The sequence below is a fragment of the Lepidothrix coronata genome, unplaced genomic scaffold, assembly GCF_001604755.1.
Source record: "Lepidothrix coronata isolate B3197 unplaced genomic scaffold, Lepidothrix_coronata-1.0 Scaffold168, whole genome shotgun sequence".
In the NCBI taxonomy this organism is placed as follows: Eukaryota; Metazoa; Chordata; class Aves; order Passeriformes; family Pipridae; genus Lepidothrix; species Lepidothrix coronata.
Genome location: NW_016690348.1, coordinates 411,235 through 434,689, shown reverse-complemented (window position 1 = coordinate 434,689; position 23,455 = coordinate 411,235). Strand labels below are relative to the sequence as shown.

Genomic DNA, 23,455 nt, shown 5'->3' with positions numbered 1-23,455 from the left:
GCGCTGCCCACCGGTGCCGGGCGATGCTGCCGCGCGCCGCTCGCGCGCCGCTCCTTTCACCGAGCCCCCCCCCGCTCCGCGCGCGCCGCGGCCCCGCCCCCCACACCCCCGCGCCGCCCGACCAACGGCAGCGCGCGCGCCCGGAGGTGTGTCCCGCCCCCCCTCCGCGGCGCACGCGGCTCGTCCTGCTCCTCCTGCTGCTCCTCCTGCTGATCCCGGGGTTTTTCCACTCCCCGCCGCCTCATCCCGCTGCCGGTGCGGGCAGGGCTGCCGGGCCCCCGCGGGGCGGCGGTGCCTTTGGCTCCCCCCGTAGCCCCATCGGTGGGGCAGGTGCGATACCGGCGCCCCTCGCGCTGCCGGGGGGACAGGCAGGGAGCGGGGCAGGGGGCACCCGCCGCGAGGGCTCGGAGCATAAGCGGGATCTCGGCCACGCAGAACTCCCGAGAGCTTTCGTGCGGGAACGCCGCTCCCTGGCTTTAGTGAAGGAAAAGCGGAGTGACGCTCCTCATCTGATGACCTTGATAACACAGAGAGAGCCACCTCTCCAGCACCTGCCTCGAGTATCTCGTCTAGGGGGGTCGTGGCCTGAGACGATTCTCAAGTCTGAAAGCTCCAACTGTTCCTATTCACGGCATATTTGAAGGATGGTTAACAAATTATTTCAAAACGAGTAAAGGCCCTTGTTTTTCCCTTTTGTGACAAGGCAACAGGCCTCCCACTGACAAATGAGCAGTCTTATGTACACGCTTGAAAGAAAAGCTGAGAGTGTTCATGAGATGACAGGGCACAAACTTGGTTAACTGGGACTTGCCACTGATACAAAAAAAAAAAATCCAAGCAAACTTTTGCTTTTTCCTCTTAAGATTTCCAAGTCCTCTCCTTGCCTCTGCATCTCAGTAATTCCCCATGTATTGTTGCTATTGTGAATTACCATTACGACTCCTCCAGGAGCTCATGTTTCTTTTCCCTTCTATCAATGACCTTGCTTTTCACACTGCTTTTACCTCTTCTACCCTGTACTCTGATTTCTCTTTCCCCTTCTCCCTGTCCCCATCTCTGAGGCTGTCATACCAGAGCTTATTTATTTCAGTCCTTCTCATCTTTATTCCCTCTTCTAAAAACTTGTAACACTGTTTTCAATTTATTACTTTTTTCCCCTTTCACTCCATCCATCAACTTCTTTCACCCTCTTTTGAACTTCAACATTTTCTCCTTCATTTCTGCAGTTCATTGCCTGCTGTTATTTTTTCCCCCTCCAGGTCAGCTCACCTTTCCTCTTCAGAGTTCCAGACCATCCTTCCATCTGGTCTCTTGTGTCACAGTGAGATCCTGGACATACGGCATGAGTGCCCCACTAATGCCAACCATCACCCACTCCTCCAGACCAAACAAAGACCTTGGTAGTAATTCTTCAATGCCCCTTGGTTTCTCATGTCTGTTAAAGACTCCTTTGCTGCCTCTACAAGAACAAGTTAATAGGTTTATATACATAGTATCTACCCAAGATCTCTGAAGATATTGTGAATGAAGAAAATTGCTCACGGAAAGATGGCACCTGCAATTAAAGCTAAGACTCACTCCAAAACCATGAGAGAAGGGAAATAATAAAAAGACCAAGGGAGTCAGGATGGCAGTTTGGAAGTTACAGAGGTGTAGCTTTATATCACTGCCAGGTAAGTCACATGAAGTAATAACTGAAATGCATTATAGAGAACACAATACAAAGACTCATTAAGTCTGTGTACGCAAAGCCAAGTCTCCAATTCATTATGTACTTGGCAAGGAACCAGAAAACACTGCTTTAAACTTTGAAAAAAAATTACTGAAAAAAAAACACTCAAAAGAGCTTGTAGCTAAGCATGGTACAGACAAGAAAATACATTTACGTAGTCACAAGTGGTAAAGATGAATGGGGGAAAGAGAATCTTCTGGAGAAGGTTGCGAGGAAATCTCATAGCAACTTTCCAGTATCTGAAGCAGGACTATAGGGAAGCTGGAGAGGGACTCTGTCAGGAACTGTAGTGATGGGACAAGGAGTAATGGGTACAAATCTCAAAAGGGGAAATTTAAATTAGATATTAGGAAGAAATTTTTTACTGTGGGGGTGGTGAGACACTGGAACAGGTTGCCTGGGGAGGTTGTGGATGCCCCATCCCTGGCAGTGTTCCAAGGCCAGAGTAGATAAGACCCTGAGCAACCTGGTCTAGTGAAAGGTGTCCCTGCTCATGGAAGGAGGGTTGGAACTCCATGATCTTTAAACTCCATTCCAACCCCTTAACATTCTATGATTCTATGAAAGCCTCCGTCTCTTCATCGCGGCAAGACACACACAGCACCACTAAAACCTGTGTCCTTTAAAACTGATATTCAAAAAACAGAGGGAAGCGGGCAGTGAATTATCAACATGTGCAAAGCGCGGAAACTTCTGATGTCATCGGGATTAAGGACAGACGCCTAGCGAGGCTCAACCAAGCCAGACAAACCCTCGGCACCACCCCGGAGGCAGAGGGGGGCCGGGCGCGGCGGGGCGGGCGCTGCTCGGGAGGCGGCCGGGGAGAGAGTGCCGGGCCTGGAGGGCTTCCCTCGGCTCAGGCTCCTCCCGCACGGCCGCGGTAACTCCGCGGGGCCAGGCCCGGCGGGATCGGCCCCGCCCGCCGCTCTGGGGCCACGGCCGCGGCTCCGCCTTCCCGCCATGGCGGAGGAGCAGCGGTTCCGCTCGGCCTGTGGGGCGCCCATCGCACTGCGGCGCCGCCAGCACAGCGCGTCCTGCCGGGAGCTGGCCGTGCGCGGGCCCCGCCTGCAGCTCCGCTCGCTCAGCGCCGCCACCTCCGCCGTCTGGCTGGCGGCCTACGGGCTGTTCGCGCTAAGCGAGGTACCGACCCCTGCTCGCCGCCCTCGGACCCCTCCGCGGATCAAGCACCGAGCGGTGACCCGGCTGCACCCCGGAGCCGCCGTCCCGCTGGCACACCGGGGCTGTCTGGGGCACCCGGGGGCCTCGGCGGCCGCGTGTGTCCCCAGATCCCGCCGGGCTGGGGGAGCCGCGCAGCCTTCGCCGAGCGGCGCCCGGAAGATGGAGGGCGGCCGGAGAGGGTGGGAACGCGGTCATCCCGTTTCCTGGGCATTCCCCCGCGCCCTGGGAACGCCTGGCGTGATGGCTGCGTGATGAAAAAGAGAGAGCTGTTGCCAGCCTGAGGGCCGCAGGCTGCCACCCGCCAGCCTCTAGGGGTTTCTCGAGTGCCTCTCTTGGTTTGTAGCCTCTTGATAGATAGGGTACATGTCCGAATGGGTGCTGAGTGATGCCTGGCGCATGCGTGTGAGTCCACGTAACAAGTAATGGCTATTTGAAGAAACAAGTTGTGGGAATCTGGAATAAAGGATGTATTGAAGAAGGTGATTGTTAATTCCCAGAAGGAATTTTCCAGAGTGACTCAGAGAGCACTGCACCGTGAATGTCATCACATTTCACAACTGAGGGAAAGATGTTGGCAGTACAGATTTCAAAAGCTGCTGATATCTGAGCTAATACCTTTGGATTTATCAAAAACTGGACCCAGACCAGTTATCTCCAGACTGAAGTCAGTAGCTTGACCAGAGAAGTTGGTCACTTTGACCTGTGCTTCAACTGTTGCACATTTTTTCAGTAATCTTTCCCAAGCAATGAAGACAGAGATTGCAATGTGAGTCAGTTAGCAGGCATCAGATATGAAAAGATGGTTTGTGTTCCTCTTCCTGGAAGAGAATCTCTGTTCCAGTTTCATATTTTACAAAAGCGTACACCCCAGCCAGTGATTACCACCCACTCTCCTCCTGCTTGGCTGAACACTGCTCATGCAGCCTATATGCAAGTGACTGCAATTCTTCCTTTCATTAGGAACCAGATCAGAAAGTCTGAAGGTGTCTCTCTCTTTGTGTGGATTTCAGTGTCTGTAGTTCATGACGGGGTTTTTTTCCATGATAACAAACTTTTGGAGTCCTGTATGTTTTCCAAATCTATGGCTTCCTTAGCTCACATAGTGGCCCAGGCCCAGCTTGAGTGGTAGGACTGTGCAGTTCTGGTCCTTCAGGAAGTGTCAGTTAGAACTTTGATTCATATATATGTGGCCTGGAGCTGTCTAAAACATGTCCCAGAAATAGACTGTAGGTTGCAGACCTTGAGAATTTATTACAAAGTCTTCAGATGACTTACTGGTGACTATAGTTTCATCAGTTATATATTAAAATGTAACAGCAATCCCGAGATTGCAGCATGCAAAAGACATTTGCCCTGAGACAAAGCACAGGGGAGTGCAAATGTTCTTTAGATTGGTGTTTAAGGCAGGAAGAGAGTGAGGTTTGAACAAGTTTAGACTTGCAGTTCATAAGAAGAAAACCACCAGGGCAGTGGTTTTTCCTGGAGGAGGGTTCTTCCCCTTTGAGAATCCACCTTCGGTTCTTTCACAACACTTCTTTGTCAATGACATCATCCCTATAGACATTGGTATTATACACAGTCATTGATACAACTAGCTTGTGTTGGTTGAGATTTCTCACTAAATTTATGAGAGAATAGACTTTTCTCACAGTTTTCAGTTTCAATTCCCAATTCTTTCAGTCCATACTGTGAAGACTGATTTAAATCTCATTACACATGTCAGCCAGCCCAGTGGATAAAAGGGCTGACTCTACTTAAAATTACTTAGTAACTGTAGCTTTAATGTTTTAATTTACTGTGCAATTCTACTTTCTCTAAAGCTATGTTCAATTAATTGTAAGACTAGACCTCTGCCTTTGCTTGGCTTGTGTTACAGAATAGTGTGGTGCTTTCTGCCGCAATCTTCATCTCACTGATTGGCCTGATCATATACCTGCACTTCGTCAAAATTGACCAGGAATCCCTGCTGGTCATTGGCTCACTCGGCATTCAGGTGACTTCATCCTACGCTTCAGGAAAAGAGAGCACAACCTTCATTGAGATGGGTCAGGTGAAGGATGTGGTTATCAACGAAGCCATCCATATGGTAATGATACACAGCCTTTCTTCTTGTCTCTGTAGGCACACTCACATCCATTGTATTTTCTTGAGCATGGTTTACCAGAGCAATTAAACACAGCACCATCCATAGCTTTACTGACATCAGGAACTTTGTTTCAGATTTCCCTGTTTATTTTCTGATCTGTTTTCTCACCTTTAAAGGAGAACTCAAACCAAAGGAAAAATCTCAAAAAGCCAAATCCATCCCTTAGACAATGCCACTGACATTGAGCTAATGATTTTAGTTCTTTACGTTATGCTGTTCTCACAAATCCTGATGGCCAACTCTGTATGTAGTCAAGACAGAGATGAGGAGGTAGAAGACACAAATGATGATTTTTCCCATTGCTGGGGTTTTCTGCAAAGCTCCTGTAGAAGAGCAGACCTTACCCTTCCAGCATATGCGTGTTCTTTTCAGGTTAAAAATTTAATAGAAAAAAAAACACAGGTAAAGTTATTTTTTTATTGTGTGAAAACTGTAGATATAAATTGGTAGACTTGACTGTGGCCTGGGATGATTGGCTTTCAGCTCAGTGAGTTGAAACAGTTCCTCTTTCTGTGCTAACTCCAGGCAGTTTGATAGCTTTTTCAACCTCCAATGATTGTGTCTGTCTTGTAGCAAAAAGTTATCTACTACCTGTGTATCCTCCTCCAGGACCCTGAAGATCCTCAGGGAGTATCTGAGGTTGTGCCACTCTTTCAGGTGAGTTTGACTGACTGGTGGAAAAATCCAGATCTGTGGTCTGTGTGTGCACACCAGTTGTCCAAGCATATCTTTATTCCACGACAGATAGCTGATTACAGTTGCCTTTCCCTGGCTGGGCTGTCAGGGTGGGTGGTATTAGAAGCCTCATAGAACTATGTACTGGGGATGTTTTTTTCATTTGCTCTCCATTCAAAGAACAGGGAGTTGTGTCAATCTGAACCCAGCCAGGAGTTTGCATGAACTAAAAGTTGTTGGCTCATGTAGGATACTGAAGACTCATACAGCTTTCTGTGTAGTCCTGTGCTCAGTGTTACCATCCTTTATTCTTCTATAATTTACTGTGCAATTTTAATTTTACTTTCTCTAAAGCTGTGTTCAAATAATTGCAAGACCAGAGGTCTGCCTTTGTTTGGCTTGTGTTACAGAATAGTATGGTGCTTTCTGCTACGATTCATCCCACCGACTGGCCTATGGCACTGTGCTGCAGTTGATTTTTCTCTCAGCTCGGTGTGCCAAAAGTGTTCATAAAGCCTCCTTGGCATTGGAATGACTTCCCCTCTCTTATACATTGACAAAGATCACAGGACAAGCCGTGACCAATTTGCTTAATGTATAATAACTTGTTTGTGTTACTGTTACCCTGTTTCCCCTTTCTCTTCTCTTGCTAACTTATTCTGACTGTTCATAATCCCATTTTTGGGATGGAATTTCTTTGTGTGTGTTCATGCCTAACACAAGAATGCCCTGAACCGTGAGTGGTGGTAAGCAGTACAGAGGTACCTCACTTTTTAGACCACTGAGCTGTATAGCCCTCTCTGTCCTTAATTCATCTACTGTTAGTGACTATCATTTTGTAATCTACATACAGTTTATGATTGGATACAGTTAGTCTTCTTCTAAAAACTTACAGGTATAAATAGGCTATTCCATTGATTCTTACTGCTAACTCAGTCCCACAATTGTAAAGACTATATTACTAAGAGTAATATAAATTAAATATTTTACACATAAACAAGGGAAAGAAGGGATTTGCTGGAAATCAACAACAAATAAATTCCAGAGAGCTGCATTCGGGAACCTGGTTTTAGATATGCTCATTTCCAGCTTCAAAGAGGCTACCTGGCATCTGTATAGTTTCTTTTTTTTTTTTATCTCAACTCTGAACAGTTTTATTTTCATGGAAACATCTTAGTACTGCTAGAGTTGACTCCACCAGCAAAGGAGGTACAGAACTGTGGTAGTTTGCGAGTCAGTACCTGTCTGTAATTCCTTCTTTAACGTGCAAGTTAGTATGTTACTTAGTTTTGAAGAAGCAGTGATTATTTGGCTGTATTGTGTCACGCTCATTAGGTTCATGTAAGTTATGTCAGCCTTAAGAAATACAGTTTCCCGTGTCACTGAGCCCAGGGCCCTTCTGCACTGAATTGACCTTTTGTTCTCTTAAGAAACACTTGCAAGGAGGCATTTGATGGACTTTACACAGTAATGCTGTTTCGGGAGCTCAGAAGTCATGGGATCGTAGGGGCTGTGGAACTGTGAAACTTTCACCTCCTTGCTGGTTTTAATCTAGTGCAGTTTAGAATTGATGAAAAATTATTATCCTTTGACCACCACTTGCTGTTTGTGTAAAATTAATTTATGTTTTCAGTTAACCTTCCATTGTCCTTATGTTGACAGTAGTAGCAGAGGCCAAGGGTCAGATGTCTAAACTCCCTGTCCTGAAGGTGGATTTTTCAGGGTGGAGGTCTTCTAGGATGGTAGATCCAGTGTATGGAAATCTGCTGTTCATTAGTCTCTAGAGGGAGTATGGCCTAACCGATAGGGTCATGGGTGGAAAGTGTGGATATTCTTCCATGCTGTCACTGTGAACTGTGAGCTGAGAAAGGAGTGGCTTTCAGATTTGGTGAGAGATTCAGGCTAACTGCAGAATGGTGCTGCATGTCTTGACCTGACAACTTTAGGGACTGGTGTTTTTCATCACAGAGCAGGTATGGCTTATGGAATGACTTTGCATTCCTGTATCACCAGCTTACATCAGACACCTCCTGGAGTCAATGAACATGTACCAGTCTCCATTGACTTGATGTGAGAAAGCTCACGAGCTACAGGTGTCTTACTGTTGCACTCCTTACACATACACACTTCTGCTAGCTTTGTCGGCTGTCTCCACATTCCTACCTCTGCCTGTCTCACTAGTGGGAAGTTACAAGCTTTCCTGTTCTTTTACAGCCAGTCCAGAACCTGATTCTCTGTTGTTTGACTTCTAGAGCTCCAAGCCGCGTCTGGACTGCTTGATAGAAGTGTATAAAAGTTGTCAAGAAATCCTGGAGCAGAGGAAGACAGCTCCACAATCAAGTGGAATAAAATAGCTGAAAAAAACCCCAAACAAGGGAGCAGACTTCCAGCAGAACTCAGAGGGACCCATGGAAAAGCAAGCAAAACCACCCCATGCCTTTCATTTATTAGATGAGTAGAAAGTGGTGCAGTGATGTTAGGGCTAAAGGCCTGCACAGCTTCATAGAATTGTTAGAGAAAATGTCAGCTCAAGCACAGAAGTGAACCTTGAAATCCTCTGCTATGAAGACAAGTGAGCAGAACTTTTTAGGCTTAGGCAGAAAAGAATTACGGAGAAATGGGGCAGAGGGCGACAAAAAAATGCATTGATTGTTTACTTTTTTGTGCATCTGAAAATTATGCTAAAATCATAATGTAACTTTGGCTGGACTGCCAAAAAGATGCATTCTTTGGTTCCTATTTAACCCTTTGTTTGAAAAAACCACTCTAAATACCAAAGCTGTTGTGTAGGCTGGGATGGCAAATTACCGATCACAGGAGAATTTCATAAGGACAGTTACAGAAAATGAAAACATACTGTTGCATTCAGTTATGTTTAATGAAATAAACATAAAAGAGCAGACTTACCTCTTCAGGGATCTGCTTGAAAGAGTCCCATGGGATGGGGTCCTAGAGGCAAGAGAGGTCCAAGAAAGCTGACTGATAATTAAAGATCATTTCTTCTAAGCTCAAGAACAATCCATCCCAAAGAGCAGGAAGTCGAGCAGAAATGCCAGGAAGCCTGCATGGATGAACAAGTTGCTCCTGGCAAAACTTGAACACAAAAAGGAAGTATACAGAATGTGGAATTAGGGACAGGTAACTTAGGAGGAATACAGCAACACTATTCAAGATGTGGTTAGGACAGTTAAAGACTGTCTGGGGATGAATCTGTTGAGGGATGTCAAAAGCAACAAGGATGGCTTCAGTAAGTACTTAAGTATCAAAAGGAATACAGGGAAAATGTGAACCCATTGCTGAATGGGGCAGGGACCTGGTGACACAGAACATGGAAAAGATGTGGCATTAAAAGGGCCACATCAATTACTCCAAGAATATGAGGCAGCTTGGAGGCAGATGTGTTGTTGAAAATCATGGTAATGACAATGTGAATAAAGCTTTATTGATCTGTGCTCTTGGGAGTAACTTAAACTTGGGAAATTCTTCTTTGTTGATAAGCTAAAAGTCACTGTAACCCTTAACTGGTATTCTTCTCTCTTTTTTTTTTTTTTTTCCCATGACTCCTTAGAAATATAACTGAGCTAAACCCACAAGTTGGCAGGAGCCTGGGGTCATGCTTCATTTGCATACAATGCTGTATTGTGCTTGTCTGCATTATCTGTAAATAAAAGCATGTGTCAACATACCATCATGCAATAGGGTAGAGATAAGGTGATCTGGTTTTTTTTCGTGGTGCCATGAGGTTTGAAAGACACAGGTTAGCTCATGTCACAGGAAGTATTCTGGTTGTCCAAGTGAAAGGCAGCAGCTTGGGGATGTGCCACTGGCTTTTGTGTCAGAAAATAAATGATGTCTCAACAGAATGAACAGAGTCTTAGGCTTAAGAGTGTGCAGTGAATGCTGACTATGCTATAAAAATGCCATGAAGTCCTCAGAATGTGCACTGAAGAAATTACCAAGAAGCTGTGTCACAGGAGGAAGTCTGAAAGATTGCTTTAGCAATCTTTTGAAGGAGTGAACATCCTGTCCCCATAGTTTAGTCATCCACTGAAGCTGAGAAATCAGCAGAGAGAAACAGGAATCAGACTAGGGCAGGTTTGCACTAGGTATGTGCCTGGATACCAAACACAATCTTTGTTCATTTTTGTTTACATTGAGAATATTTTGGCTTTTAAAATAGTTTCTTTTCTTCTGAGAATAATACAGTTTAATTCATGATAGCTGCATTTTATTAAGAACAAACAGAAATCTCACAGTATATTCCAGGCAGCCTTCTATATACACACAGCAGTTAGGAAAACAAAGGCTTTTGTCGTCTCATTCTATGCTCCATCAATAGTCAAAGGCATTGATTAAAATAAAAAACTGTTTTCTCTACCAAAGAATCATACAAAACAGATATCTCCACAGGGTGGGTTGTTTGTTTGAAGACAGGTAAGCTATAAATAGGAGGGGTGTATGCATCCATCAGAGTGGGGTGGTCCCTGAAATACTCAAGTATTCGTGAATATTTTTAAGAAATAAGGAAGGAAAAGAAGTTCTATATGTCATGCTTCTCAGTTTAAAGTGCAGTTATGACAGAAAATAATGAGCTTCAGGACAGCTCCTGTTTATTTAACATCTCTGCTTCCTGTTTACCCTGGTACAAGTCTCTGAGGACATGAGTGTTAACACTGTAAGGAAATACAGCCTCTGAACTGTGAACTGGAGACTTCTATGCCTTGAGCACCTCCAGCACTGATGACAGCTGGGACATCCCATGGCTTCAGCCTATTCTAAAGCAGCTTTGTCACTGGTGGGATACCAGAAGCAGGCTGCCAAACAGACCTTCAGATACAGGAGAACTTGGTAGGCACAGGTGATTGAGTGAGGAGGAGTAATACTTCATGTATTCAAACTGACATAACTATACTGAGATCACTCTGTGTGTGTGTGTGTGTGAGAGAGAGAGGAAATACAAACTACCATCAGGATATACAGTCGCTTAAAAGTATCAAAGGGAAAACAAAAAAGACTAAATACCTTCTTAAAATTATTTTTGGCTCAGAAAGCTACCCTCTTCTGTACCTTCAAGGGATGCTCTTTAAATTCATAACAAGTGGCTACATTACAGTATGTGCAAATCAGGTCACTGTTCATACAATCTTTTCCTGTCTTATGTCTGCCATAGTGTTTCCATAACCCACCATGGGGTGGTTTGGGGTTGGGTTTTTGTTTGTTTGGGGATTTTTATTTTTTTTTTTTTGTTTTGTATTACAAAGAGCAATTTTTGTCTGTCCCATACTCCTAATTTGTGGCTTTGCCCCCACCTAAGCATGAAACAAAAATGTATCAGCTTGATGTATCAGCGCCCTTGTGTGCATTAGTTGGATGTTTCAAGGTTGGTGGCAGGTACTAAAAACACTGGTATGGTTGGTTTGTTCATTTGCTTTGTTCATAGCTTTGGTTTGCTATTACTGAATTCATTCTAGTGGTTGGGTTCACACTGTTTTAATTTGGGAAAGTTGCCCAGGAATGCATAATTATTATGAAGTTGCACATGGTACTTTTGAAAGTACAGTTATTTTTCCTTAGCTTTTTTAGAATGCTTATCAAAAGAGCTGAACTCAAGCTACGTAGATTTAGATTTTTCATGAAGAATTGCTATTTTTCTTTTACTTGTTTAAACTTCAATAACCTTCTCAAAACAAAGTCCCTTTGAAACAGATAAAAAAATTAAATCTACCACAATTCTTTAGGAAAGTCAGAAGAACAGTACTTGAGTACACATTTGCTGACTACCTCCTCCTTGCTTATGGTAGCATGAAGGAAGCAGGAGTTTGAAAGGAGCAGCTTCTGTCAAGTCAGAATGGCAGACCTTATTTGGGAACAAGATGTGTTCTAGTTGCTGGAAGACAGAAAAAGTACAAAATTTGCTTGTCTTGTCTTCCCTTGTCTGAGATAATGTGCAGTTTCAAACACATCTACAGTGATTATAGCAGAAAGTCCTTGAAAGTGCTTGTCTGACAGTGGAGCATGGGACACATTCAGCCCTGCAGCATCAGTTTAATGTTCATCTATTGCGTAAAACAGTGTCAGCTTCTAAAATGCATCAGTCCCATAGGAGCTGACATGCTCTGACACTGTTCTAGTCTCAGTTGTTCTGAGTCCTCAACATCTAAAGACACTAGGATTCCACTTTCATTTAAAGTTGAAAACATTCTAAAGTACCACTGAACTCTAATTCTATACCCCCTATTTCAGGTCTAAAATCACCCTTGACCTGCATTGGAATTATTCTTGTCAGTTTAGTTCCTCTTCTTTCTCAGTAATGTCTTTCTTCATGTCTGGAGCAAGGACTTGGAAAGTTTCTGTCTTCTGCAAGCTGCAAATGTGAGGGATCAAAGAAAATGTATGTGTTTCTAAAGCAAAGCAGAAAGGTACGAGATGGAATAATCAGTGTAAGGAAAGAGAGCAGATGTAATGTAACTGGAGCACTGTGCAGGTAAATGACCTGAGGCATGGTATTTTGGATGGAGTGTGTCATGGAAAGGAAACTCCTGCACAGTCCCCCAAAATAACTTCCCCCTCCCCCCCAAGAGAAAGGACACTGCCTCTACCTCTAAGGAACTTTGTCTATTATTATGGAAAAAGAATCAGAGTCCACATTAAAGTAGTGGTGTGTAACCAGAAGAATCATAGCTCGTTTGGAATGAGCCCTCAGAGCAGGGTGGGCCCCTTAGTGCTTCGGGGCATGGAAGGAAAAAAGCACCGATTTTCAGTCTCCCAGAGCTTCTTAGCAGGTGTTTTGCTTTGGGAGGGCTGTGTAGAAGACAGGAGTGAAGGTGACGAGCGGTAGTTAATGTAGCTGGCAATAAGAAGTGTTGCTTCAACAATCTGGGGAAAAAAGAAAATGATTAACTGTAAGTCAACTAGAGGTAAAAGTGCCCTTTGATTTTTAGAACCTATTTGACTGCCTAACTTTTATAAATGGCTGTCTCACATGGAATTGTTCAGTTTTGAAATGAAAATCTGTCTGTAAGAGTTAGGTAAAGTAAGTCTCGTGGTCAAAGGTTCCAGCTTACAAGGAATTTGTTGAATGTGTATAGCTAGTGCAGTACTCACAAGTACCAGTCCCCAGGGCTTATACAAAACACCCAGTTCTGATGCTGCCAGCTGGAAAGAATCTCGCTTTTCATTTTGTAATTACCTTAGGAACTGCCATTGTGAAGAGGAGTTTTTCAGTGCTGTTTTTTCCAGAACTGTTTTCTTTCATTTGACTGACTACAATCATGAAGTCATCTCGACAGCCTCCAAAGGTCAGCACAGAGGAGTATGAATAAGAGACCTTCAGATGCTGCAGATAGAGAATTTGAAAAAGTCATAGTTCTGTAAAAAGACCAAAATGCCAATCTTATAATAATGTATTAATTTATATTGCTGCTTCCTGCAAGAACACCGGATCTCCAGCAGTAACAGGCACTACAGGCTCTATAGGTAACAGCTGGCAGAAAAAGCTCAAGTAACAATTGCATTTCTGGTTTTCTCCTGGCTCGCTTGATACCTCACTGATTCATAGTCCAAATTTTGTTATATCCCAGATGGTGGTAGCAAAACACACATTACTGAGATTTTGCAAAGATGTATGAGCATGTTTGCTAGCCTACCTTACACTGCAGCTGTAATTTTCCCTTGTCTATGCAGTGTTCAAACATAGCACTGACTTCCATCATCTGACTTTTACAAATTAACTTCTGGATCCATTTGAAGTTAAAGACAAACTTTTAGTGACTTTCAGTGGACTCGGGAATGTCTTTCTGGGGCGGGGTAAGGTATTTTTCTCAACATACCATTGTGTTATAATCCAGTATGCTGATACCATCTTCATTCACAGCTATCCAGACTGGACAGTCTTCCAATGAGGAAGGCAAAATAGGCTAGACAGAAAGAAAATTATTAATTCAGGTATTTCTGGATGACCACAGAATGATGTTTCTGACATAAATGTTGGATTCTAAGGATAAAGTGATGATGAGAAAGAATCCTATAGACTTACTGGTGTGACCTGGTTTGATTTTTAAGAGGGCTTGTCTCAAAATTTGGAATAATATTTTCAGATTTACATACAATTTTCAGAGTAGTAGCACAAGAGATACAAGGATAACACAGGCTTTGAGATTAATTAGATTCCATTGGTGTAGTTAAAATGGAAGGAAATGCTAGGACAGAGCAATAAAATGCAGCTCTGTTCTGCACGTTTTTATACTGCTCCTGTTGGTCTGTTGGTTTCTGTAACACCAGGGCACCCAGTACCATCACATCAATGCAATTTCATTTCTTACAGAGTCTTACAGACAAATGTGCATCAATTATCTGTTAAAGATGAGTTGTGATGGCAAATGACATAAATCTTTCCTAGGAATCAGCAATTACATGGCTATTGCCATAGGCTTTGCTGCTTAACTGTTGAAAAGTTATAAAATATGCTGATCATCAGAAATACCAACATTATTTAAACTGTGGGTGGCACTATTCTATATTCTGATTCTTCAGCATCCATAACTTCAAGTACCAGTAACTACCTCTGCTTTTACTCCTGACAGTAGAAATAATTATCTTTTCAAAAACTTTTTGTGTGTTTACTCAAGAGGTCCATTTCATCCTTAGACTTTATTCCATAACTACAGCAGCTTTGACTTCAAAGCAAGAGATATGTAACTATGAAGAAGACCTAGCTCAAGCTTTCAACAGGGGAAGTTTCTGCTGGGATGGGGAAGATAGTTAATGCCAAAATAAGATTTCTCAGACAGCTGTCATGTGCTAAGACATCAGTTCAGGCAAGGGTGATAGGTACAGAGCTCTAGCCTGAGACTGACTGAGGGATGGACAAGCTCCTGGGAGAAGTATTCTCTCCAGATATTCTTTGCTCTCCTACTGATGCCTGTGGGCTGGCAGCTTACCCAATACATGCTTCAGCTTTTGTTTCTGCAGCAGGACACTAGCAGTGTTTGCCTCTCTCATGTGGCAAGGAAAGCATCCAGCTCTGTGTCAAGCAGAGAACAGGACTGAAATACCCATTGTCCTTATAGCTAGCATCAGCTGCCAGGTGTGACTTATGGGGGACTCTTCCCTTCCACCCCCATGGTGGTATGTAAATAGTATTTTTTAAACTATCACTGCAGCTGTGCTGACCAGGGAAATTCCTGCCTAAGCAAGCTTTAGCAAGGTTTGTAAGGACAGGTAGTACTCTGTATCACTATCAACTGACACAGCCACGGAACCTTCAGTATTTATTTACTGAACGCTAGCAACCCCTAGTGTTTAGAACATACTTGCCTGCCTTCTTTTTCAACCTATGTGGTACCAGAGCTGTTTCTTCAGAACAGAGTATTGTTCAATTTTTTCCTTTCCTGAAGTAGCAGCATTTTCAACCCATGTAACCAGAGACTGTAGGTATATTTCTGCTCAGGTAGTTCACTCTTGGCAACAGAAAAAGGTGTGGTCCAGTTACCTTAGCAGCAAATATTTTGGTTCCAAAGAGAGGCCATTTCCGGGCCACCGTCAAATAAATTCGAATGCATTCTGGTGGAGAGCACCCCTGCAGCACCATCCACTTCATTGCCAGCCTGTCTGTCAGTTGCCTTTCAGAATCCAAAATACAAGACAGTGTTATTTACTAATGTTTTCCAAGGAAAGGTGTGTAAAATTATAACAGTTAATAGCCCTTTACTCCAAAAGGGCTCTTCTACACAGCTCTTACAGACAAGGTTGTTAGCACTATCAGTTAAAAGGATTGTACAACGTGAGTTTATTTTAGCACTTTCTCTACTTCCATAATTTTTTTATTACTAGTTATACCGTAATGCCCAGGAATCCTACTCACATACGGGTTGCTCACTGGTGTATATATTAAACAACTGTAACTACAAACACTGGGTCAGGTGTTATAGTAAAACCCTGTAGAGCTTGTCTTCATATCCAGCTACACTCTTGCCTTCCTCATACCTTGCTATAGTATGCTCTATATGGAATGGGAATATATATTAACTCACTCTTGATTTGGCTCACTAGGGTGGTTTGGCAGCTACCTCGCTACATGCAGATGGAATCTGCTCCCAAAAGGAGGTAACTGCATTCCTGCAGCTACACCACTGCATTCCTGAGTAGCTTAGGTTCTGGAATAAAACCATTCCCTCACTTTAAAACAGAAAAATCCGAGATCCGTGGCAGCATCTGAATTCTGTACTTGAGCTCTCTGCATTGTGTGTGAGAATTTCCAAGTCAGAACATCAAAAAGCCCTACCAAAATATGTCCTACCAGAATTACTGCATGGCCTGAAGCAACTCATATGTGCTGGCACTATGACTCATTGCAAATGTTAGGCATCTGGATTCAATTGACACTTGGGGAAAGGGTAAAACAAAAACTCAGGAAGAGAATTCATCCTAGGCTTAGGTTAATTTGTTGGAACTGAGATGCCTAATTTGGAAGTGAAAGACCTAAACTTCTTGTCTAGGGGAAAATTATTTGGTGATTTGGCTATTTTTGTATTAGTTTTTCTTTTCAGGGAACCTTTTCCTGACACTTGTGTTTTGTTTAAGTTTCTACATCAAATAATCTTGACAGGGCTCCTTGAAACTACTTAAATATAAGACAGAATTTTGCAAGTAAAAGCTGTTTTCAGTGCAAAGTTTTGAAGAACCAACAATTTACCTGAGCTGTTCAGGAGTAATGTTTTGCTTGTAGTGTTTGGGGTAGAATTTATCTAAGACCTGATGGAGAAGATGCTGCATTTTTAATTGTGATGTTCCCCCAGGACTTGAAGATCCTGATCGATCCAAATCCCCATATTCCACCTAAGACAACATTATTATTTATAGTGCAACAGAACTATGGTGTTTTTAATGCACTAGAACATTCCATGAATTCCCATACCAATAACTACTGTGTTTATTAGTCATGCAAAAAGACATAGTTAGGCTGGGGAATTTTGTTTACAGATTTACCATAGTAAATATATACAAAAGAGAACTACTGAGAACATGACTGCCCAAGGAATTATTTACTGATCTAAGAAAGTGAAACAAGATCTCAGCCAGATACTTGTAAGGAGACACATCTGTATAACTGCCAGGCTTTGGGGGTTAATTTCAACTGGCCAATTAAAACAACAGCATATTTGGATCACATGCCCAGGTTATTCATCTCAGTTTACACTGCTTCAACAAATACAACAATCAGTTTCAGCTCAGTAAGAAATTATTATCCTGCTTATCATGGCCACAACCCACACTGTGTGTTTTATGTGGTAAAATGCTAAATGCAAACCTGGAGGTCTAATGGAGGATCCTACAACATGCTCATACTGAGTTAGAAGGTATTGGCAGTGCAACAGGGAAAGTTTTTACTCTTAATGGAATTCTAGCAGTGGTATTCTAGTAGTGGTACTATTTCCAGATCTCTGCTAAGCTACTAATTGGAGCAGTTTAGGTGATATTCCAGCCTCGCTGTTTTTTCCAATATTTTTCTTGAGAAGTAAAGGACAGGCACTCCTAGAGCAAATTTCCCTACAGCAAAAGGTGTTCTAACATATGTATACTGGTATAATGTATTTGGCATGGTGCACCTCTGTATGTGTGGTAAGAAGCAGCACTTTTGATGTAAAAGGTAACTGCTTAGTCAAAGATACTCAGTGTACAGCTGAAGGAAGACAAAAGAGAGGATTTCTGCCCACAGCCATACTCACCTGAGCCATCAGAGCCACCATTTCCAGAGCTAATTCCTTATTAACAGGAAACCTTCCATTGGCTATTTCATTGCTGACTTGGAAGGCCAGTAGCAACCGCTCACGGTCTGTCTCACCTTTGGCCTGGCTCCGAAAATACAGTCTAAAAAGTAGAGATGATTGTAAAGGTAAAAAGACATAGTGAACTGAAAGTACAGCTGGGAACTTTAATCAAGGTGAGGCAAAATAAAAGTGGGTTATTCTTTTTTTTTATTGAGGGGGTACTGGACAGATTTGGAAGCTGAGATGCTTACATTATGAGCAAAATTTGGGCAAGGAGGCTTGAAACAGCCTTTCTAGCTTTGGAAGCTCTTTGAATTCTGTAAGCCAACCACTTCTAGACAGTGAACCCTTATTAAACACAGTGTCCATTGGTCCCCATCAAGCACAGACAGGTGATCTTTAAGTTATGGCCTTCTGTGCTTATCATAGAAAAGAGAACTACCTCTACATGTATAAGTTTCTACAAGATAGCCTTGTAGACTTGCCACCTTGGATTTGACCATTTACACTGAAGACTTATTAAAAAAGTCTTCAGTTTGCTTCAGCAGGAAATAAGAGACTCAGCAGGCTTTATTTCAAAACATGCTTGTACATCAAAGTTTCCTACTATTTTTTATTCCATCCACACTTGCAATTTTTTAGATGTGGTATAGCAAGATTACTAATGGAGGTTAAGACACCAGTTTGGAGAATGCTTCCCAGAACCATTCCTTATGCATGCCAATTTACAGTGCATACCACCTAATTCAAATATTAATTTAAAGCTGCATCTATGGCTATCTATTCCACAATACTGCATGAGATATTAATTCCAGTGGATCAGTTTGTTTATTTTTATGTCACTTTGAGATTAACAACACCATTAGGACCATATTGACCTGACACATTTCTTATCAGAGTCTTTGGTGTTAGAACAGCCCAACCTTGGAAATACCTTATCAAAACATCCTTGCCGTCCAGTCTGGGCACATTCCAGTCCAACAAAATAATATTTGTTTCACGCCTGAAACAAATACTGCCTTCAAGGTCAAAAGCAGTAATTTCTGCTTCCACCTCTATTATACCAACTAACAAAGTTGACAGAAGTTTGTTTCCACTATAACAGTCAACAAAATCTTCATATGTTCAATACAGAACTTTGTCTCTTCTCAGTTTTGGAGTAGCCTTTGTGTTGCCTGCACAGAGGATTCAAATGCAGAACACCATTCCTTGTTCTCGTACAGCTCTTGATTCAGTGTAATTCAGAATTCTTGTCTGTATTATAAGTGATGAACTTGTTCCAGTTTTTTATTTAGATCTTTGTCTTGTACTTCGCTTCTCTACCGTCTTTCATCATCTAACTTTTAACATTTCTTTCTTTATAAAGTTTGGGCACTGCTACTACATCTCTTCTATAACTCATGTGATTTAGAACATTGTTCTTGTATCTTTTTCATCTTTGTGATTGTTCACTTAATTGCAAGTTTCAGCATATTTGTTTTCACTAGTGATTTTTCCTCTAGGTCTCTCACATTATTTAATTATGTTTTAGGATCTAGGCAAATGAAATTGTCCAAGTATGTCTTATTGTACTAGAGCCAGTTCTTAACTCTTTTTAAGTCTATTCTGCTATTGCAAAGTGGTTTGGGTTTTACCTCTAGGCCATAAGCTTTTGTATATGTAACACACAAAATTCATCACATCTCATGTAGGTTTTAAATGCATCTTAGCTAAAATAGTTTTGGCACTAATGATACTATAAGTTTACTGGTCATCTACAGAGATATATGCAGTCTAAAATATTTTATTAACAGCACTAGTGAGGCCACCTAACAAACAACAGTACCTGTTCTTATAGGTCAACTTCACAATTCTTGTGCCACCTTCGTATTTCCCAGGGTGCAATTCTTTTAAGGCTTGTTCCCATTTAGAAATGACATCACAGATCTTTAAAAAATATGAAGGAGAGAGGAGACACAAACTGAGATGAGATGTATAGCCTTGAGGGGAAAGTAAGTGAATGAAGTGTTGTGGAACACAGAAGATTAAAGAAACAGACTGGATCAGCATAAACACAGCCAAAAGTGACAAAACACTTTTTTCTGTTACACAGTATGTAAAAGTTAAAGCATTCCAACTGAAAACTCCAGCTCTAATGTGCAGGGGGGCATGTTTAAATGAATTCTGGTCTGGTAGTAACTCTTGTGGTTATGTCTACATTAGCAAATAGCAAAGCTCAGGAGGAGCAGAGCAAAGCACAGAGAAACACCCATTCCTAAATCTCTATGCCCACACTATATGAGTTTTAAAGGATTTTCCACTGGATTAGCTTTAGTCTGATTAAGTGACCTGAAAGCTCACTACTATTTTGGGTCACACCTTCCAGTTCATATTTCACATAAAAGGAATCAATTTTATGCTCTCAGGTTACTCCTTAATGTGAGTCAAAGCGTGGTTAATAGGAATGATTGACAGGCTTGCTTCAGAAGTGCCCTCCCAAGCTAGACTAAAGCACTAATGTATCCTCTGAACAGTAGCTGTCTACACGCATGGCTAAACCAAACCCTTGGATGCAAATGTCCCAACTTTGGTCCTGGATTCCAACTTTTTAACTCAGACATATTTTTAGTAATAACATGGTTAATTTGTTTAGTTCCATTCAGCTCCTATTGGTTATTCCAGTCCTTTTCTAAGTGGTTTAATGAAGACCCCTACTTCTCTTTTGATGGCATCTCAATAAAAGGAATGTGAACATAAGAATCCACATGAAATACATAATCAGATCTCTAAACCTCTCTTAAGAAGCTATTGAGATTGCCTTGGCAAGTAAATAATAACTAGTAAAAGTAATGCCTTTGATTGTCTCAAGCTCCTTTGTTTACTCTGATACCTCATCTCTCTAGATGGTGGTCCAATTACAAGCAAAGCTCCAGATTATCTGATCTATATCAGGCCATGAAAGCAAATAATTATTTTGCCAAATAATTTGGCACTGTCTGTGGCAGTTTCCTTTTCAAATCATCTAATTCAAAGTTATTGGTATCTTCTCCCTCTGTTGCCTAATGTGAGATTTTACACTGTGTAACACTGATTGTTTAAGTTCCATAGAGGTATCAGTCTATTCAAAGTTGCCACTACAACTATTCTTCCATCAATTCTGTATGACAAATTATTCTCCCAGATTTGTACCAATATCTGATGTGTCTCATTCATGGTGGCTAGCCTACTCAATTAAGGCAGTCATTCAGCTGCAGCATGGGTAAAAATCTCCATATGAAAGACACAGATGTTAATACTTTATCTGCTTTGCTTCTTCATCGGAGGCACTCTACTCTTAAGCCATACTCAGTAGAGCTTTCTGTGCTAAGTACATTCATCAACAGTGAAAGCCTGAGTTATCTGGAGACAGCAAGGGGATACTTCATAATCCAATAGATGGAATTTATGTAGACATGCCAGAAGACTCACAGCCTAACATAAATTTGTCTCAATTAAGAGTGTCACATTTGATGTTGGTTGTGATATCATGCTCATGCTGACTTATTCAGTCATATTTCAATTTTGTCATCAAGACAAATTAAACTTTAATATGTGCTAAAATCTGAGTTAAAGACTTTTTTTAAAATTGACCAATTTATCATCTACTAAAATTAGAACTTGCTTTGTATTAAGAAGTGTATCAGATTAGACTGAGCTAATTATAGGATCACCGGATCATTTAGATTGGAAAAGACCTTTAAGATCTGCAAGTCCAACCATTAATCCAGCACTGCCAAGTCCATCACTTAACCATGTCCCCAAGTGCCACATCTACATGTCTTTCAAATTCCTCCAAATACCACCACTTGCCTGGGCAGCCTATTCCAATGCTTGACAACTCTTTCACGGAGAAGTTTTGCCTAATAGCCAATCTAAATCTCCCCTGGAGCAACTTGAGGCCATTTCCTCATCCTGTCACTTGTTACTTGGGAGAAGAGACCATCCCCCACCTCCCTACAGTCTCCTTTGAGGTAGTTGTAGAGAGCAATAAGGTCCCCCCTTAAACCTTCTTTTCTCCAGGCTAAATGACCACAGCTCCCTCAGCCACTTGTCATATGACTTACCCTCCAGACCCTTCACCAGCTCCATTGCCCTTCTCTGGACACAGTCCAGCACTTCAATGTCTTTCTTGTAATGAGGGGCCCAAAACTGAGCAGAGTACTTGAGGTGCAGCCTCACCAGTGCCAAGTACACAGGAATAATCTCTTCCCTGGTCCTGCTGGCCACAGTATTTATGATACAGGCCAGGATGCCACTGGCCTTCTTGGCCACCTGGGCACACTGCTGGCTCATGTTCAGCTGGCCATTGACCAAGACCCCCAGACCCCTTTCCCCTGGGCAGCTTTCCAAGCCACTCTTCCTGTAGGGTTGCATGGGGTTGTTGTGACCCAAGTGCAGGAATTAGTATCTCATCTGTGAATATTAATCTAGATAGACGATATCCAACTTTATTTGATCTTGATTCATTAAGAAAAAATTATTAGCTATTTAGCAGTTTATTAACCATTCAGCAATTCTTCAAAGATGTATACTGAAGGTAGCGGAGGGGAAAAATAAATACCTTCATGTTGCCCTGCAAACAATGTTCCAGATTCCTGCCAGAAGGATCATCTGTGAAGAGAGAAAATCCCATGTGGGATGGCTTCCTCATTCCTGTCTCCTGGTTGAGTCGCTGGATGAATTCATCAACTGTTGAAGAACCATCAAAACCTATAACCTGCAATGAAAGAGGAATTAACTCAGGATACAAGAAAAATTCAAGAAACATGACACTGATGGGTATCACAACTAACGAAGGCTGGTTTTCTACAGATTAATGTCTCAGGATTAACTGCCAGCTCCAGTGACAGCACTATTGTCTCCCTTCACACCGCATTCTTTCCCATATTGAGACACTTTTGACATCTGTCCATTTTCCTCAGCTATCTTTTCTTCCTAAGACCTGTAGAGCTGGGGCTTGATTCCTTTCATTTTCTCAGGGAAAACAGCTAAAATGAGAAGGAGGAGAAGTAATGTCTATCTCCCAATATCTGATATGTGTAATTACCATGGTTCCACCCATATGAAGGAGGCAGGTTATGGTGCAGTCCTCTAGTGCCCAGAAGAAGGGCAGCTGTGGTGGCTCACCTGGTAGGTTCCATTCATGAAGTGCACTGGGATGCTGAAGGGGAGCGAGTGGTGGTAGGGATTTCTTAGCAGGATGGACACAATCTCCATCCGGGAGGGCCTGGCTTCCCGCTCTCCAGCCTGCACCGTGCGGTCTACTGATCTCTGGCAGTAGATGGCATACTTGCCTATTTCACTCCTAGGTGAAGAGGTGGAGAAAAACACGAACATGCTCTAAGTGCCATGTTCTCTTCAATTTCCCATGTCATGACAAAGCATTCCTCCCTCAGGCTTTTTCTCAAGCAAAGATATATCTCTGTGCAGGTGTATTGTTCATCTCAACAGACTAACAGCTCAAGTGAAAAGCTACAACACAAACCTGAGCTCCAAGGACCTGTAAAATTAAGGTAGACAATGGACTCTCCAGGAAGCACAAGAGCATTCCCTACTTCTAGGTGGACTGGACATAGTATAGGAATATTCTCTTCTGTACCCTCTTGCCACCAAAGTATCCGTTAAGCCAAGACTTGTTCACCCTCAAACTCGCTGTCATGCCAGTGGAATTTAGTTACTATTATATCAAATCCTGGTAAATATTAATAATAGATTGTAATGCATTAGTCTCACAGGATTACACAAGTTGTATTTATCAATTTACACGGATATACAAATTATAAGTTCCATGTATTAACCCTATCTGCCAGTCAAGAGACTTGACAGAGATTCAAAGCAATCTTAGATTTGTTGATAGTTCAATAAAGGATAGGTATAGTTTACTGCCTACTAAAGAGAGTGCTCCATTGAACAGCACCAAAAAAATGTGTCTCTAAA

General features: G+C 42.2%; 2 protein-coding genes across 2 annotated transcripts in view; one reads left to right on the top strand and one right to left on the bottom strand.

Annotated features, from left to right (window-relative positions):
* Window positions 1-2,686: 2,686 nt before the first annotated feature.
* On the top strand, window positions 2,687-9,359 carry PIGH (phosphatidylinositol glycan anchor biosynthesis class H). The gene is made up of 4 exons (XM_017829751.1): window positions 2,687-2,872; window positions 4,788-4,997; window positions 5,631-5,714; window positions 7,985-9,359. Exons 1-4 carry the CDS (start codon window positions 2,693-2,695, stop codon window positions 8,084-8,086), a joined length of 576 nt encoding a protein of 191 aa, XP_017685240.1. The 5' UTR covers window positions 2,687-2,692; the 3' UTR covers window positions 8,087-9,359.
* Window positions 9,360-12,334: 2,975 nt separating this feature from the next.
* Window positions 12,335-23,455, bottom strand: part of PLEKHH1 (pleckstrin homology, MyTH4 and FERM domain containing H1) — a 56,232-nt gene continuing 45,111 nt past the window's right edge. The window contains exons 22-30 of the mRNA XM_017829752.1: window positions 22,646-22,823; window positions 22,080-22,235; window positions 19,326-19,426; window positions 17,459-17,600; window positions 16,426-16,568; window positions 15,223-15,352; window positions 13,562-13,648; window positions 12,922-13,068; window positions 12,335-12,608 (exon numbers count right to left, since the gene is read on the bottom strand). Coding sequence (XP_017685241.1) covers window positions 12,432-12,608; window positions 12,922-13,068; window positions 13,562-13,648; window positions 15,223-15,352; window positions 16,426-16,568; window positions 17,459-17,600; window positions 19,326-19,426; window positions 22,080-22,235; window positions 22,646-22,823 — 1,261 coding nt within the window. The 3' untranslated portion in view covers window positions 12,335-12,431. The remainder of the gene's footprint in view (window positions 12,609-12,921; window positions 13,069-13,561; window positions 13,649-15,222; window positions 15,353-16,425; window positions 16,569-17,458; window positions 17,601-19,325; window positions 19,427-22,079; window positions 22,236-22,645; window positions 22,824-23,455) is intronic.